General features: G+C 45.6%; 1 protein-coding gene across 1 annotated transcript in view; it reads right to left on the bottom strand.

The window, feature by feature from the left end:
* BUB1B (BUB1 mitotic checkpoint serine/threonine kinase B) overlaps positions 1 to 13,548 on the bottom strand; it is a 30,872-nt gene that overhangs the window by 15,560 nt on the left and 1,764 nt on the right. The window contains exons 4-12 of the mRNA XM_080619645.1: positions 13,400 to 13,544; positions 12,381 to 12,577; positions 12,110 to 12,288; positions 11,811 to 12,004; positions 9,835 to 9,929; positions 2,657 to 2,883; positions 1,823 to 1,935; positions 382 to 479; positions 56 to 108 (exon numbers count right to left, since the gene is read on the bottom strand). Of these exons, the coding sequence (XP_080475771.1) occupies positions 56 to 108; positions 382 to 479; positions 1,823 to 1,935; positions 2,657 to 2,883; positions 9,835 to 9,929; positions 11,811 to 12,004; positions 12,110 to 12,288; positions 12,381 to 12,577; positions 13,400 to 13,544 (1,301 nt within the window). The remainder of the gene's footprint in view (positions 1 to 55; positions 109 to 381; positions 480 to 1,822; positions 1,936 to 2,656; positions 2,884 to 9,834; positions 9,930 to 11,810; positions 12,005 to 12,109; positions 12,289 to 12,380; positions 12,578 to 13,399; positions 13,545 to 13,548) is intronic.

Genomic DNA, 13,548 nt, shown 5'->3' with positions numbered 1-13,548 from the left:
GAGCAATTCCTTTACCATGGCCTTCTCCTTAATAGTAAAAAATGTTAATATTTACCCTCAGAACGAGATGGTTTCTGGAGTTGAGCATCTTCAGAGACCTGGAATTCACTGTGAAAGAGACACAAAGTTGCTGCTTGTATTTCACACACCTTCATAAAGCATAAGTAAACTTCGTAAAAAGGCAAGGCAAGCTGACACTGCTACTTGGAAGAAGATCCTTCACACAAATAATAGAAAAATACATCGAGACACATTACTGATCCTGGTTACAGGCTGATGCTGAGGGGTGTATTCCATTCTGTCCACAGATATGGGCTGCTCATGATCCATGTTACTCATAACCACAAATTCTCATTGCTGGCTAAGAAAATCCTGTATTACCTTTGCAACTGAGGCTGTTTCTCCCCAACTTCTGTTACACTGGAAGAAGTAAAACCTTGCAGTCCCAAAGGAGGTGAAGGCTCAGTTGTCTCTGGTGGCTGTAGAAACAAAACTGTATTTTGGTTCCAGCATGATGGAATCCCAAGCCATGCAACAAGGTTCTAAGAACATTGTGATAGCTCTCTGTAGGTTGTTAAAGCCTTCGTGATCTTCAACCATTTTTATTTGTACTTACTTCACTTGCATGAAAAAAAAAAAAATCAATTCTTCTGCTTAGTGTAGTTAAAATGCATAATTTTACTCTTTGCCATATAAAACTTTCATAGGAGAATTTAATTATACTGCAACTAAGACATATGTAAGCAGTTACATAACTTTTATTAAATTCATGCTTTGTATTTCATTATTTAAAATGAAAGGCATTGTTTTGGAAGTGGGGAAGGAAGAGAGAGAGAGAAGGAGAACATGCTTTATTAGCCCAACTGATGAAGTTGGGAAAAAGGAAAAGCTTTAAATAATTAACTTTCACTTGTTATTTGCAAGCTATAAGAAAACTGTTGTTGCACAAGCTGGGAGGGGACACAGCTTGGACAGCTGAGCCCAAGTGACCAAAGGAATATTCCACACTGTACTATATCATGCTCAGCAATAAAATCCAGAGGAAGCAGGGGATGTTCAGAATTAGGGCATTTGGCTTCCCAAGTAACCATTACCCATGATGAAGCCCTGCTTTTTTTCCCAGAAATGGCTAAACACATGGCTGCAGTGGGAAGTAGTGAATGAACTTCTTATTCTGCTTTGCTTGCACGCACAGCTTTTAGTTTATCTACTGAACTGTCCTCATCTCAATGCATGAGTTTTCTCACTTTTACCCTTCCAATTCTCCCTCCCACCCCACTGAGGGGTACTGAGCAAGTGGCTGGGTGGTGCTTAATTGCCTGCTGGGGTTATCCCACACCACTTTACAACCCTTCACTTCTTTCCTTAGTTCCAGCTTCCCTCCAGTCATCTTTTGCACTACAGATTCTCTGGATTAAAGGAGGCCACCCATGAAGAGAGCTTAAGAAAGAGCAATTTGCCCTTAAGCACTTGGCATAACTTTACTACCAAAATTCAGAACTTTATACCTTAGCATAAGGTATCCTGTCCAGTTGTTAAAGAACTCAACAATACTTGTAAAGTAACAGTGCAAAACTGAAAGTCTTTAGTTTACATTCCTATGGTGAAAGGATAGGACTTGGGGACAAGGGGGGGGACAAAAAAAGAATTACTTCTCTGAGCATTCATTTACTAGGTGGTGTATGTGTACAGCACATCGAAGCATCTTTTCAAAAGTTTAACAAGTGTGAGCCAAAGAGAACTGTATCAGATATTATTCCTCCTTCCGTACTTTTACTTAAGAGTAGCTATTTGGAAAAGAACAATTAAATGAGGGCAATACCTGTTCACATGGTTGCTGCTGCTCATCATCTTCTTTCTTCTTTAATTTCTTCTCCAGCTCCTCAATTTTCCTTTGTATTTTATCCATCTCCTGTGCTATGGCCTGCATCTCCTCTGTGGAAGAAAAGCTTATATGGCACAACACATTTCACATGCCATCTGTGCCTAAAGCCTAAATTATATTTAAAGGTGCTAAACCCTCCGGTTTCTTTCCCCGTTTCACATTTACATGTAAAGCTGCCAGACATGTTACACCTCAGAGAGTTAACTAACCATCCCAGTAGAGAAAGAAAAGCAGCTGCAGTAAGAGACAGTGTTCCCATAGAAGTCAGTCAGAGAAACTCTAAGACTCAACTGGAGTTTTAGAAAGCAGCATTCCTTACTGCAGCTCTGGGCACACAAATGAATCATTTCACAAAGGTGAGCACACCCATTACTTGCTGACAGCAGCCACATATTTAGCATACCATGCATATTCATAGCTTTTCCAAGAACTAATGATAATATTTGCATTCTAATTATACATGCACTTTCTAGCTGAGTGAGGGTCTCTGGTGGTCACCAACAGTCTTCTTCACTGCGTTTACTGAATAATCTCAGTGCTTGTGCATGCTTGCAAGGTCCTAGTGCTGAGCCAAACATCCCTTTCTCTCTACATGTTAGCAAGTTCAAATAGTTTGCTGTATTCTACCACGTTAGTTTAAAAAGACCCACATGCACTATTGTTGGTTTAAACCTACAAATTAAGCCTACAACAGCTTTATGCTGATAGCAGTAAGTACAACTTGATGATTCCACCCCAGGAAGTTTTATGTCATCCCATTTTGAAGCATACCTTCAGCTTTCTTTTTTGCTTTCTTTCTGTAGATTTCAGCTCGGATCTCCTCCAAAGAAAACTCTTCAACTCCAGCGTAAACTTTATCTTTACAGTACATCATCATCTCTTTTTTCTCTTGAGTATCCTGCTGATAGTTTTGTACTCGCTGCAGTGGGTCCTCCTCTTTCTCAGGTTTGCGAGCACTTAAAACCCGATTTATGCTGGGTTCAATTTTGCAGGGAGTCCTGAAAACACACAGTTATTATCACTGTAAGATAGAAAAGCAAGCATAGGAGAGAACACAGCTAATCTCAGAAGCTAGTTGCAGGATAGTGGCAGTGTTCAAGGCCAGGCTGGACAGGGCTTGCAGCAACCTGCTCTAGTGGAAGGTGTCCCTGCCTGCGGCAGGGGGTTAGAACTGGAGGAGCTTTAAGCTCCCTTCCAACACAAACCATTACATGATTCTGTGATTCTTTGACTTAAAAGAATTAAGATCTTGGACTAGATTAAGCCTGGCATTTTAGGTTAAGAAAATAAAAAGGAGAAGATTTAAGATGCAATAATGGGGAGGAATTTGCTCAATCAGAATGTTTTGCATGCTGAGCAACAGAAATTAAGTGCCCCATTGCAAAAAACAAACACACACTAAAAGCCCATCACTGTACAGTGGAAGGAATCATTAGCATTCAACTTCTAATTGCTGGGTCAATTGCTGAGGTGAGTAGCTCGAGAAAGGACGCCTTCAACACCGGAGCGGGGAGGAGATCAGCGTCCAGGAGCCTCAACTCAGAGCGGACAGAGCTACCGAGCGAGCCCCCGGTCCTCAACAGGACTTGCCCAGGAGCCGGCAGCTCAGCTGACGCGAAGGGGGCGGAGCCAGGACGAACGGCACCAGCTCTGACTGGTTAAAAACCTGCCCCTGGGGGCGCGGCGAACAGGGTGGGTGGAGGCAGTTCGCGCGGGCAGGCGAGCGGGATGGTGGGCGCTCACCGTGTGATCAGGGCCCGATCTGGGAGCTCTGCTCTGGCTGCCACAGCGGTGGCCAGCATAGAGGCACCCAGACAGAGCCGATGAGAGGGGAGGCTGCAGTGCAGAGCTCGGACTGTAGAGAGTGCCTGCACTGATCTCCTGAGGGAACGATGCCCAACGGGTAGGGCTGCACTCGGTGCTCCCTGGTGCAGGTCCTCCTGCAGCAGGTGGCTGAGCTGTGGGATGCTGTTAATAGGCTGCAAGATGTCAGGGATGCTGAGAGGAATCAGGACTGCCTCCTCCAGGCCCAAACTGTGCAGGGCCCTCAAGCGTCCCCTGAAGCTCATGGGGGAGTGGAGGAGGCTGTCAACCCAGGAAGCTGGGAAATAGTAACAACAAAAAAAAGAGGAAAAGGACAATTAAAAGCAAGGGGCTTCCTCCTAAAGCTGTTGTCCCCACCCAGAACAGCTTTGCTGTCCTGCAGGGTGCTAAGAAGGAAGGGCACTTGCACCAGAAACAACCGGCTGGTGCACCAGTAAAGAAGGTCACTACTGGTGCTGCCAGGAAGAAGAGGCGGGTCATAGTGGTAGGGGACTCAACTTTGAAAAGGACAGAAGCACTCATCTGTCGGCCTGACCCCATCTCAAGGGAGGTGTTGCCTACCTGGGGCACGGATCAGGGATGTTGCAGAGAGGCTGCCTGCTCTAGTGAGACCCACGGACTATTACCCACTTCTGGTGATCCATGTGGGTGCTAGCGATATTGATAGAAGTAGCCTGGAGAACATAAAGAAGGACTACGGAGCCCTGGGAGAGGTGGTTAGGGGCTCTGGAGCTCAGATTGTCTTTTCGTCAATTCTCCAGGATACAGGGGAGGACCTTAAAAAAGCTAGGAGGATTGGCCAGGTTAATAAATACTTAAAAGGATGGTGTCATAGTCAGGGGTTTGGGTGTCTTGAACATGGGGCCCAAGTTAGTAGGCCAGGTCTACTGGGGGCTGGTGGAGCTGATCTGGCAAAGAAGAGGAAGAGTGGTTCTGGTAGGAGGCTTGCCAGGCTGGCCAAGTTTTCTTTAAACCAGATGTGCTGGGGAAGGGGGGCATTGTTTCATCCCATCACACCCAGTCAGTTGCCAGCACCTACAATAAATGCTTGGAGCGATGCAGAGATATTCCAGCTGCTCCAGCCAATGACCTGGGTTCATTGGGAGCTCGGCTCAGATGCCTCTATACAAACGCCCGTAGCATGGAGAACAAACATGAGGAATTAGAGATGCATGCACAACTACAGGAGTAGGATACAGTAGGCATCACAGAAACATGGTGGGATGGCTCCTACTACTGGAGTGTTGGAATGGAAGGTTACAGGCTCTTTAGAAAAGACAGGCCTGGCAGGCAGGGAGGGGGAGTTGCTATTTATGTTACGGATAGGCTGGAAAGTATGGAACTCTGTCTGGGGACGGGTGAGCAGTCGACAGAGAGTTTGTGGGTCAGGGTTAAAGGGAGAACAGCGATGGGGGACATTATTGTGGGGATCTGTTACAGATCCCAGAGGAAGAAGGGTTACAGATCTTGTTACATATCAAGAGGAATCTGTGGATGAAGCGCTCTATAGGCAGATAGGAACAGCCTCACGCTCGCAGGCCCTTGTTCTCATGGGGGACTTCAACCACCCTGACATCTGTTGGAGTGGCAGTACGGCCCAGCACAAGCAATCCAGGAGGTTCCTCAATTGTGTGGAAGGTAACTTCCTTCTGCAAGTAATAGAGGAGCCGACAAGGAGAGGTGCCATGCTTGACCTTGTGCTCACCAACAGGGAAGGGCTGGTTGGAAATGTGATGCTCCAGGGCAGCCTTGGCTGCAGTGATCACGAGATGGTCGAATTTGAGATCCTCAGGACAGTGAGAAGAGTGTGCAGCAAGCTCACTGTCCTGGACTTCAAGAGAGCAGACTTTGGCCTCTTCAGGAACCTGCTGAGTAAGGTTCCATGGGATACAGCCCTAGAGGGCAGGGGGGCCCAAGACTCTTGGTTGTTATTCAAGGATCACCTGCTCCAAGCTCAGGAGTGTTGCATCCCAACTAGAAGGAAGTGCAGCAGGAGGACCAGGAGACCTCCTTGGATGGATAAGGAGCTGCTCAGGAACACTCAAAGGAAAAAAGAAGCTTATAAAAGGTGGAAGCAGGGACAGGCGGCCTGGGAAGAATACAGGGATGTTGTCTGGGAAGCTAAGGCCCAGTTAGAATTAAACTTGGCTAGGGATGTGAAGGATACCAGGAAGGGATTCTATAGGTACGTAGCAAATAAAAGACAGACTAGGGACAAAGTAGGCCCCCTCCGGAAGCTATCGGGAGAACTGGTTACCCGGGATTTGGAGAAGGCTGAGGTTCTTAATGACTTCTTTGCCTCAGTCTTCACTGGCAAAGGCTCTGACTGCACCACCCAAGTCTTGGAAGGCGAACGCAGGGACTGTAAGAATGAAGACCCTAGGCCCACTGTAGGAGAGGATCTGGTTCGAGACCATCTTAAAAACCTAAATGTACACAAGTCCATGGGACCTGACGACATCCATCCGTGGGTCCTGAAGGAGCTGGCGAATGAAGTTGCTAAGCCACTGGCCATCATATTTGAAAAATCATAGCAGTCAGGTGAAGTTGCTGACGACTGGAAAAAGGGAAATATAACCCCCATCTTCAAGCAGGAGAAAATGGATGACCTGGGGAATTACAGACCAGTCAGTCTCACCTCTGTGCCTGGCAAAATCTTGGAGCAGATTCTCCTGGAAGGCAGGCTAAGGCACGTGAAAAACAAGGAGGTGGTTGGTGACAGCCAGCATGGCTTCACTAAGGGGAAATCCTGTCTGACCAATTTGGTGGCCTTCTATGATGGGGCTACGGAACTGATGGACGGGGGCAGAGCAGTTGACATCATCTACCTGGACTTGTGCAAAGCGTTCAACACTGTCCCACACGACATCCTTGTCTCTACATTGGAGAGACATCAATTTGATGGGTGGACCACTCGGTGGATAAAGAACTGGCTGGATGGCCACATGCAAAGAGTTGTGGTCAATGGCTCGATGTCTGGCTGGAGACCGGTAACAAGTTGTGTCCCTCAGGGATGGGTGTTGGGACCGGTCTTGTTCAACATCTTTGTCGGTGACATGGACAGTGGGATTGAGTGCACCCTCAGCAAGTTTGCCGATGACACCAAGCTGTGTGGTTCGGTTGATAACGCTGGAGGGAAGGGATGCCATCCAGAGGGACCTCAACACGCTTGTGAGGTGGGCTGATGCCAACCTGATGAAGTTTAACCATGCCAAGTGCAAGGTCCTACACCTGGATCAGAGCAATCCCAGGCACGGCTACAGGTTGGGCAAAGAAGAGATTCAGAGCAGCCCTGCAGAGAAGGACTTGGGAGTGTTGGTCGATGAGAAAATGAACATGAGCCGGCTGCAGTGTGCGCTCGCAGCCCAGAAAGCAACCGTATCCTGGGCTGCATCAAGAGGAGTGTGACCAGCAGGTCGAAGGAGGTGATCCTGCCCCTGTGCTCTGCTCTCGGGAGACCTCACTTGAAACATTGTGTGCAGTTCTGGTGTCCTCAACATAAAAAGGACATGGAACTGTTGGGGAACAAGTCCAGAGGAGGGCCACGAGGATGATCAGGGACTGGAGCACCTTCCGTATGAAAACAGGCTGAGAAAGTTGGGGCTGTTCAGCCTGGAGAAGAGAAGGCTGCGTGGAGACCTCAGAGCAGCCTTCCAGTATCTGAAGGGGGCCTACAAGGATGCTGGGGATGGACTCTTCATCAGGGACTGTAGTGAGAGGACAAGGGGTAACGGGTTCAAACTGAAACAGGGGAAGTTTAGATTGGATCTGAGGAAGAAATTCTTTTCTGAGAGGGTGGTGAGGCACTGGAATGGGTTGCCCAGGGAGGTTGTGAATGCTCCATCCCTGGCAGTGTTCAAGGCCAGGTTGGATGAAGCCTTGGGTGGCATGGTTTAGTGTGGTGTGTCCCTGCCCATGGCAGGGGGGTTGGAACTAGATGATCTTAAGGTCCTTTCCAACCCTAACTATTCTGTGGTTCTATGATTCTTAGCTTGAAGGTGCTTTCAAAATTGTTACAGCCTATCTCAGGAGAGAGAACCAGAATTTGTGGTTTTATACATACCAGTAATCCAGATGGCTCCACCAACCATCTGTACCTCAATAAAAGATGATCTAAACAACTGACCTTAAAAATATGCATTAAATGTGGTTTGGGTAAATACTTAGTTCAGAAGAAAACAGTGCACACTTCCAAGACATCTGGTTTGTTTTGCATCTGAAGGGACTCACAACCTTAAATTACTGGGGAGATTATGAGGCTAATGGGTGGCTATGTTTTAAAGCTTTTCTTGTGTGAGGGTTTATTACCAAGATCACTCCAGGGTGTCCTTCTACCCAAATCTCTCACGACAACTGACAGCATGGCTGCATCATATTTACAGCTTCAATTCAACACTTTCAGATTTGATTTGGTGACCACAGAGCATCATGAGGAAGTGCAATCAAAGGCAGAAAAATAAGCTGCTTTTAAATTTTCAGCTACATGGATAAAACTACATGGAAACTCTCTGCTCAAGTTGCTTCCAGCTAATTTAGAACCATGCTCACAGTTCCCACCCACTCCTTTCTTTTCCCTGGTCTTAGGGTGCTGCCTTCTGTAAGTAATAATTTTTCAACTGGGAGACCAGCATGTCAAGAGACTCAACTCTATGGTATCATTGACTTTCAGGAGTAACAAAGTGTTATAGCTTAGACAGAAACTTGTTTTGCATATTCTTAAACTGCATTATGGCATGTTCTTGGCCAGGGCTATTCTGTAGTCCACATGCAGCATGCAAAACCCACAGGAAAAAATCCACACTGTTAGCTACCTAGCACTGTTCTTTGATTACATGCAAGGCAGAGCCCTGAAAGCTGGCTCTAACAGCAAACATTCTTTTCCATTTCTGTCTAACGAAGAACCTGTGTATCCTACAGCCATCAGCAACCACAGAAAAAGGGGAGCAGCTTTGCAAGATAATGTTTTTTCATCTGCTCTAACACAGAGCATCTCCTGGGATTTATCAGCATTTCAGTGAGCACTGCACTAGCAGGAAGGGAATTTCAGGCAAACCAGCAAACTTGTCCATGACCTAAGCAACACTGTTGTCATGGAAACCTGGAAAGCTTGTTTCAGACTAAAACTTTGCGAGAGCAAAGTACAGAAAAAACAGCAGTAAGCCTCTCTCACTTTGGGGCTGCTTTCATAGCAAACAGCATCCTAAGAGAGGTAACTGTGTTTTCATGTAAACACATTGAGTTAAGCTATTAAAATAATTAGCATATATAAATATGATATAGGCTTCCACATAATGAGCAGCAATAGTCAAATCATAGAATCACAGAGTCACAGAAGGGTTTGGCTCAGAAGGGAACTTAAAGCTCATCTAATCTCAACTCTCTGTCATGGGCAGAGACACCTTCCACTAGAGCAGCTTGCCCCAAACCCACTCAACCTGGCCTTGAACACTGCCAGGGATGGGGCAGCCACACCTTCACTGAGCACCCTGTGCCAGCGCCTCAGCACCCTCACAGGGAAGAGCTTCTGCCTAAGAGCTCATCTCAGTCTCTCCTCTGGCAGGTTAAAGGCCCTTGTCCTGTCCCTACAGGCCCTTGTCCCAAGCCCCTCTCCAGGTTTCCTGCAGCCCCTTTTAGGCACTGGCGCTGCTCTCAGGTCTCCCCTTCAGGAGCCTTCTCTTCTCCAGGCTGAACCAGCCCAGCTCTCTCAGCCTGGCTCCAGAGCAGAGCTGCTCCAGCCCTCACAGCATCTCCATGGCCTCCTCTGGACTCACTCCACCAGCTCCACGTCTCTCTTGTACTTTTGCCCCAGAGCTGGACACAGGACTTCAGGAGGGGTCTCTCCAGAGTGCAGCAGAGGGGGAGAATCCCCTCCCTTGACCTGCTACTCATGGGGGATTCTGGGCTACAAGCTCACATTGCCAGGTCATTGGGAGCTTCCCATGTTCTTATGCATCCTCTACTGAAGCCTCTGCCACCTGCTAAAGCACAAAGCTTCCGGGTTGACAGATCTTTAAGTTCTTGCAGATTTAGAGGCTTGACTACTTGGCAAAATGAGTCAGAAGTTTTCAAAGCAGCTTTAATCATCTCAAATGCAATCCCCATTGCAAACTGAAGCAAAGACTCACATGGCTTGTAGCTGAGCTGACTCTTCCACATACGGGGTGAAACTGAGCAGTGGGTAGGACACTTCTGGACCAGAATTCACACTGCTGCGAGGACGCTGGGGAAGGAAAAGTCAATGTTAACAGCTTAAAAGATTTATCTTTAGACACTACATTCCTCTGTACTCTGAATCTCCCTTTTCCCAGGGTTTGGCTCATTCATAGATTATAGTTATTTAAAAAAATTAGACCTGATAGACTTTTCCAGGGTTAATTCTGCTGATACAGAAACAGTTACAGACCACCAGCTGAACACTAACACCTAATGTAGCAAGACACAGGCCTCCTGTATGTCCTCATCGGTACCTAGTTGCTGTTTCTGAGGGAATGCTGGTCAAGCTGGGAATCTTGGTTGCTCCTCTTCTCTCTTTTCCAGATGTAGTACTCACTTTTCAGCCAAGACTGCCCCAGTTCTGTGACACCATTCCTTCTGCTGGCCACCAAGAACCTCCAGACTTCTCAATTTTTCTCTCAAGAGGCCATTCCAACATCACAAACCCCCTTTAACTTCTGTGGTCCATTATTTGAGAGAAGACAGATGGAATTTAGTCTGAGAACATGCTGCTCTCACCTGCCTATTTAAAATTCCCCTAGACTCTTAAAAGCAGAAGTCACATGCTGAGAATATTTCATAAACTGACTTTTCTCCAACAGTTTTCAAACTGTTCTCTTTTACTGCCAGTGTAAAGGTGGCCAAGTGAAGCCTCTTCCCTCTGTGCAGCTTTCAGTATCTCAAAGCCTTCAGATAAGGTTATTCTTTGACAGTAATAAAAGCCAGAATGAGCACCACACTTCAGTGAAGGGGCATTGAACATCCTCAGCTGTCTGCTAGTTACAGACCTATTTTATTTTTAATTGAAATCTAATAAATTTCATTACAGGGGGAATGGAGACAACTCTAAGGGCAGACATTAAAAGGATATGGAAGAACTGGGAGACCAGAATGAATGTGTTAAGCAGCTCAACCAGGCAACTGATAAATTTCACATTGATAATACCTCCTCCTCATTCTTCTCAGCTAAACTAAACCTGTGACTTCCTGAGCTTTCCCATTCACTTCATCAAATTGCTTTGGATCTGGCAATAATTAGTCCTGGAGTATCCATGAATTTCAAGCCATCCGCCTCCCTCCCTTCATCCTAGTTTTTGTTTCTAAGGTTCACTTACAACAACTTCTATACTGAGCAGTCTTAAAACATTTTTCATCTTCTGATTAGTTACTATTCTCCTCTAATCTACAAAGAACAGGGGAACACTGGGGGTTATCTAAGAGCCTATGAAACAAGTGATTTTATAGGATTTGTTTCCTTCAGATATCATCTTGGACCACTTCTCTGGAACAGTTTTAAGTAAACTTAATAGTTTTCTAAACACCTCTAGCACAGCTGTTCCTTTTCATGTCTCCAGCACTAGCTTAAACCATTGAAACCTACCTTCTGCCACTCCACTGTCAAGTTAAATATTCCACTGATACAGTAGTTCTTCAATTCCTTTGATCTCCACTCTTCCGTTTTGCTTGCATGCACTTCAAAACAGACATGTAGAATGCTCCACATGCCTTATTTTCATATGAAGAAGCAATAAATTCTTCCTTCGGGTAGTATTTTAGATGCCAATTTAACTCTTTTTTTCTTCCAGAATTAACTAGTGCGTAGCTTCTCTCCCTTTCTTTGGCTAGTGTTTTCCCTCTTACATTTATTTCTTGTGTCTTCCCTCCAGACATGCAGACCATCTCCACCAATTATAATTTTGCTAGCAAGAATTATAATTTCTCGATTTAACAACCATAGAGAGGTTTTTAAACTTACTCTAGCAAGATCAGCTTGCTCAGCTTGAATAGGTTACACGTAGCCAGGGACTCTTCAGGAAAAAGCTAGGAAGACCTGCACTTACAATAGACACAAACCCCAGGCAAAGGACAAAGATGACTTTTGTCTTACCCTGCCAGAGTTCCAAGGTCCTGCACTCAACTCATTCTCCTTGGCCCTTGGTGCTGGAGGTGCTGTCCACGGCTGTGGTGTCAGAACAGCAATCTCAGGTCCAGAAACTGAATTTTCATCAAACACAGCAAAACCTGGATTGCTGGAAAGCTGCTGAGAAGCTGGAGTCTGGAAGCTTCTGGTTTGGTTTGTGGCTATAAGCAAAAAGATTTATGCAAATTAACTATCACACTCAAGTGCAAATCCCACAAAGAGACACAACACTCCCAATAATATGTTGCTTCAGCAACTGAATATACCTCTAAGTGCATCTCCTACACGGCTGACTGGGGCTCTCACTTTTTTCTTCCCCCTGCCTTTTAGATCTGCCAGTGAGGTTCTCTGAGGTTCTGCAGCTACCAGGAGACCTGTCTCTTCTTCATCAGGAGTTTCCTCAAGCCCCAGGAGTGTTTGACGAGAAACACGGGTCTGAAACTGCCTGAGAAGATATTGGAGAAGTCAGCGTCAACTTCACTGCACCAGGGATCCATGGAAGCAGGTAAAACTTCTTCCCTTTAGCTGCAAGCTTACCTGTGATGGGACTGGAGCCTGTCCAAAGGCTCAGCCTTGCGCTGAAGGCCTTCCTGGAGTATCAGATCTGCTTTCTTAAAGCTTCCTCTAGCCTCCAGTACTTCCGCCCATGTGATGTACAGTAGTGCCAGTGTCGTGCCAATTTCCTGGCTGTGGAGGTAACTGTACAGATCCAAGGGCTCATTACAGTAATTTCCCTGAAACAAGTGAAGTATTTAAGTAATTGGAGGACTGCAAGGGATTCCAACTTCAATACAAGTCTTACAGGAGCAGCTGTAAGGTCAGGACATACACAGCACATAAGGCTAAGAAACAGGATTCAATAGGAGAACAATAAGAAGAAAAGCCTCTGACTGCCGCTATGCCTTTGTCAATGTTGTCACCAATTCATTAATTTCAACCTACACAGTTGAAGTCAGTCATTTCTTAGGGTTTTTTTTTTTTTATCTGATACAATTCTATGATTGAACTCAATCATGTCAGTATTCCTAATAGTTACTTTAGCTTTAGACAAAGTACAAGGTATTTTTTAGCAGTTTTAGAAAAGGTAAATGAGCTCAGGAATCTAACCCTGGAGAAAAACTGCTTTAAGACAACAAAAACTACAGCAACCGAGAGACAGGGCAAAACCAGATCACACTCAGCTTGGTTTTGCTTAAACACAGGATGTGGATACAAGACACAAGTTAAAACACCTGGTAGGACAGATATGGCATCTGAAACACATCTTTAATTTTTATCCTTAAATAATCAAGCTCTACTCATTCACACTAACTTTCCAAAACAAAATTTGTGGACTTTCTAGCTGTCCAAACTGAAGGGCTCCAAAAAGGACTGAATATCCTATTGACAATGAGAAGTGGAATTTGGAACTAGGCAACGTTTGCAGATACTTCTGATGTTTAACTAGTTGTACATATATACGTTGACTCCGTTGAGAAAAAAAAAACAGCTTAACTGTGTACAAAGGACATAATACCAAGAAAAAGCAGCACCCAAGATATTAACAAAACACTTACAAACTTGAGCCAGAGGTTAAGATAACGGGGATCTTCGTAAAACTGTTTCTGTTCATTTAGAGCTTTCACGGCCCTTTCCAGTAATGCAGGCAGATTGCTCTCTTTCCCACCCTGGGGGAAGGTTTGCTCTGTCCACTTGATGTACCTAC

The sequence above is a fragment of the Psittacula echo genome (genome assembly GCF_963264785.1).
Source record: "Psittacula echo genome assembly, chromosome: 5".
Taxonomy (NCBI): Eukaryota; Metazoa; Chordata; class Aves; order Psittaciformes; family Psittacidae; genus Psittacula; species Psittacula echo.
This window is presented reverse-complemented; position numbering and strand designations above follow the sequence as displayed.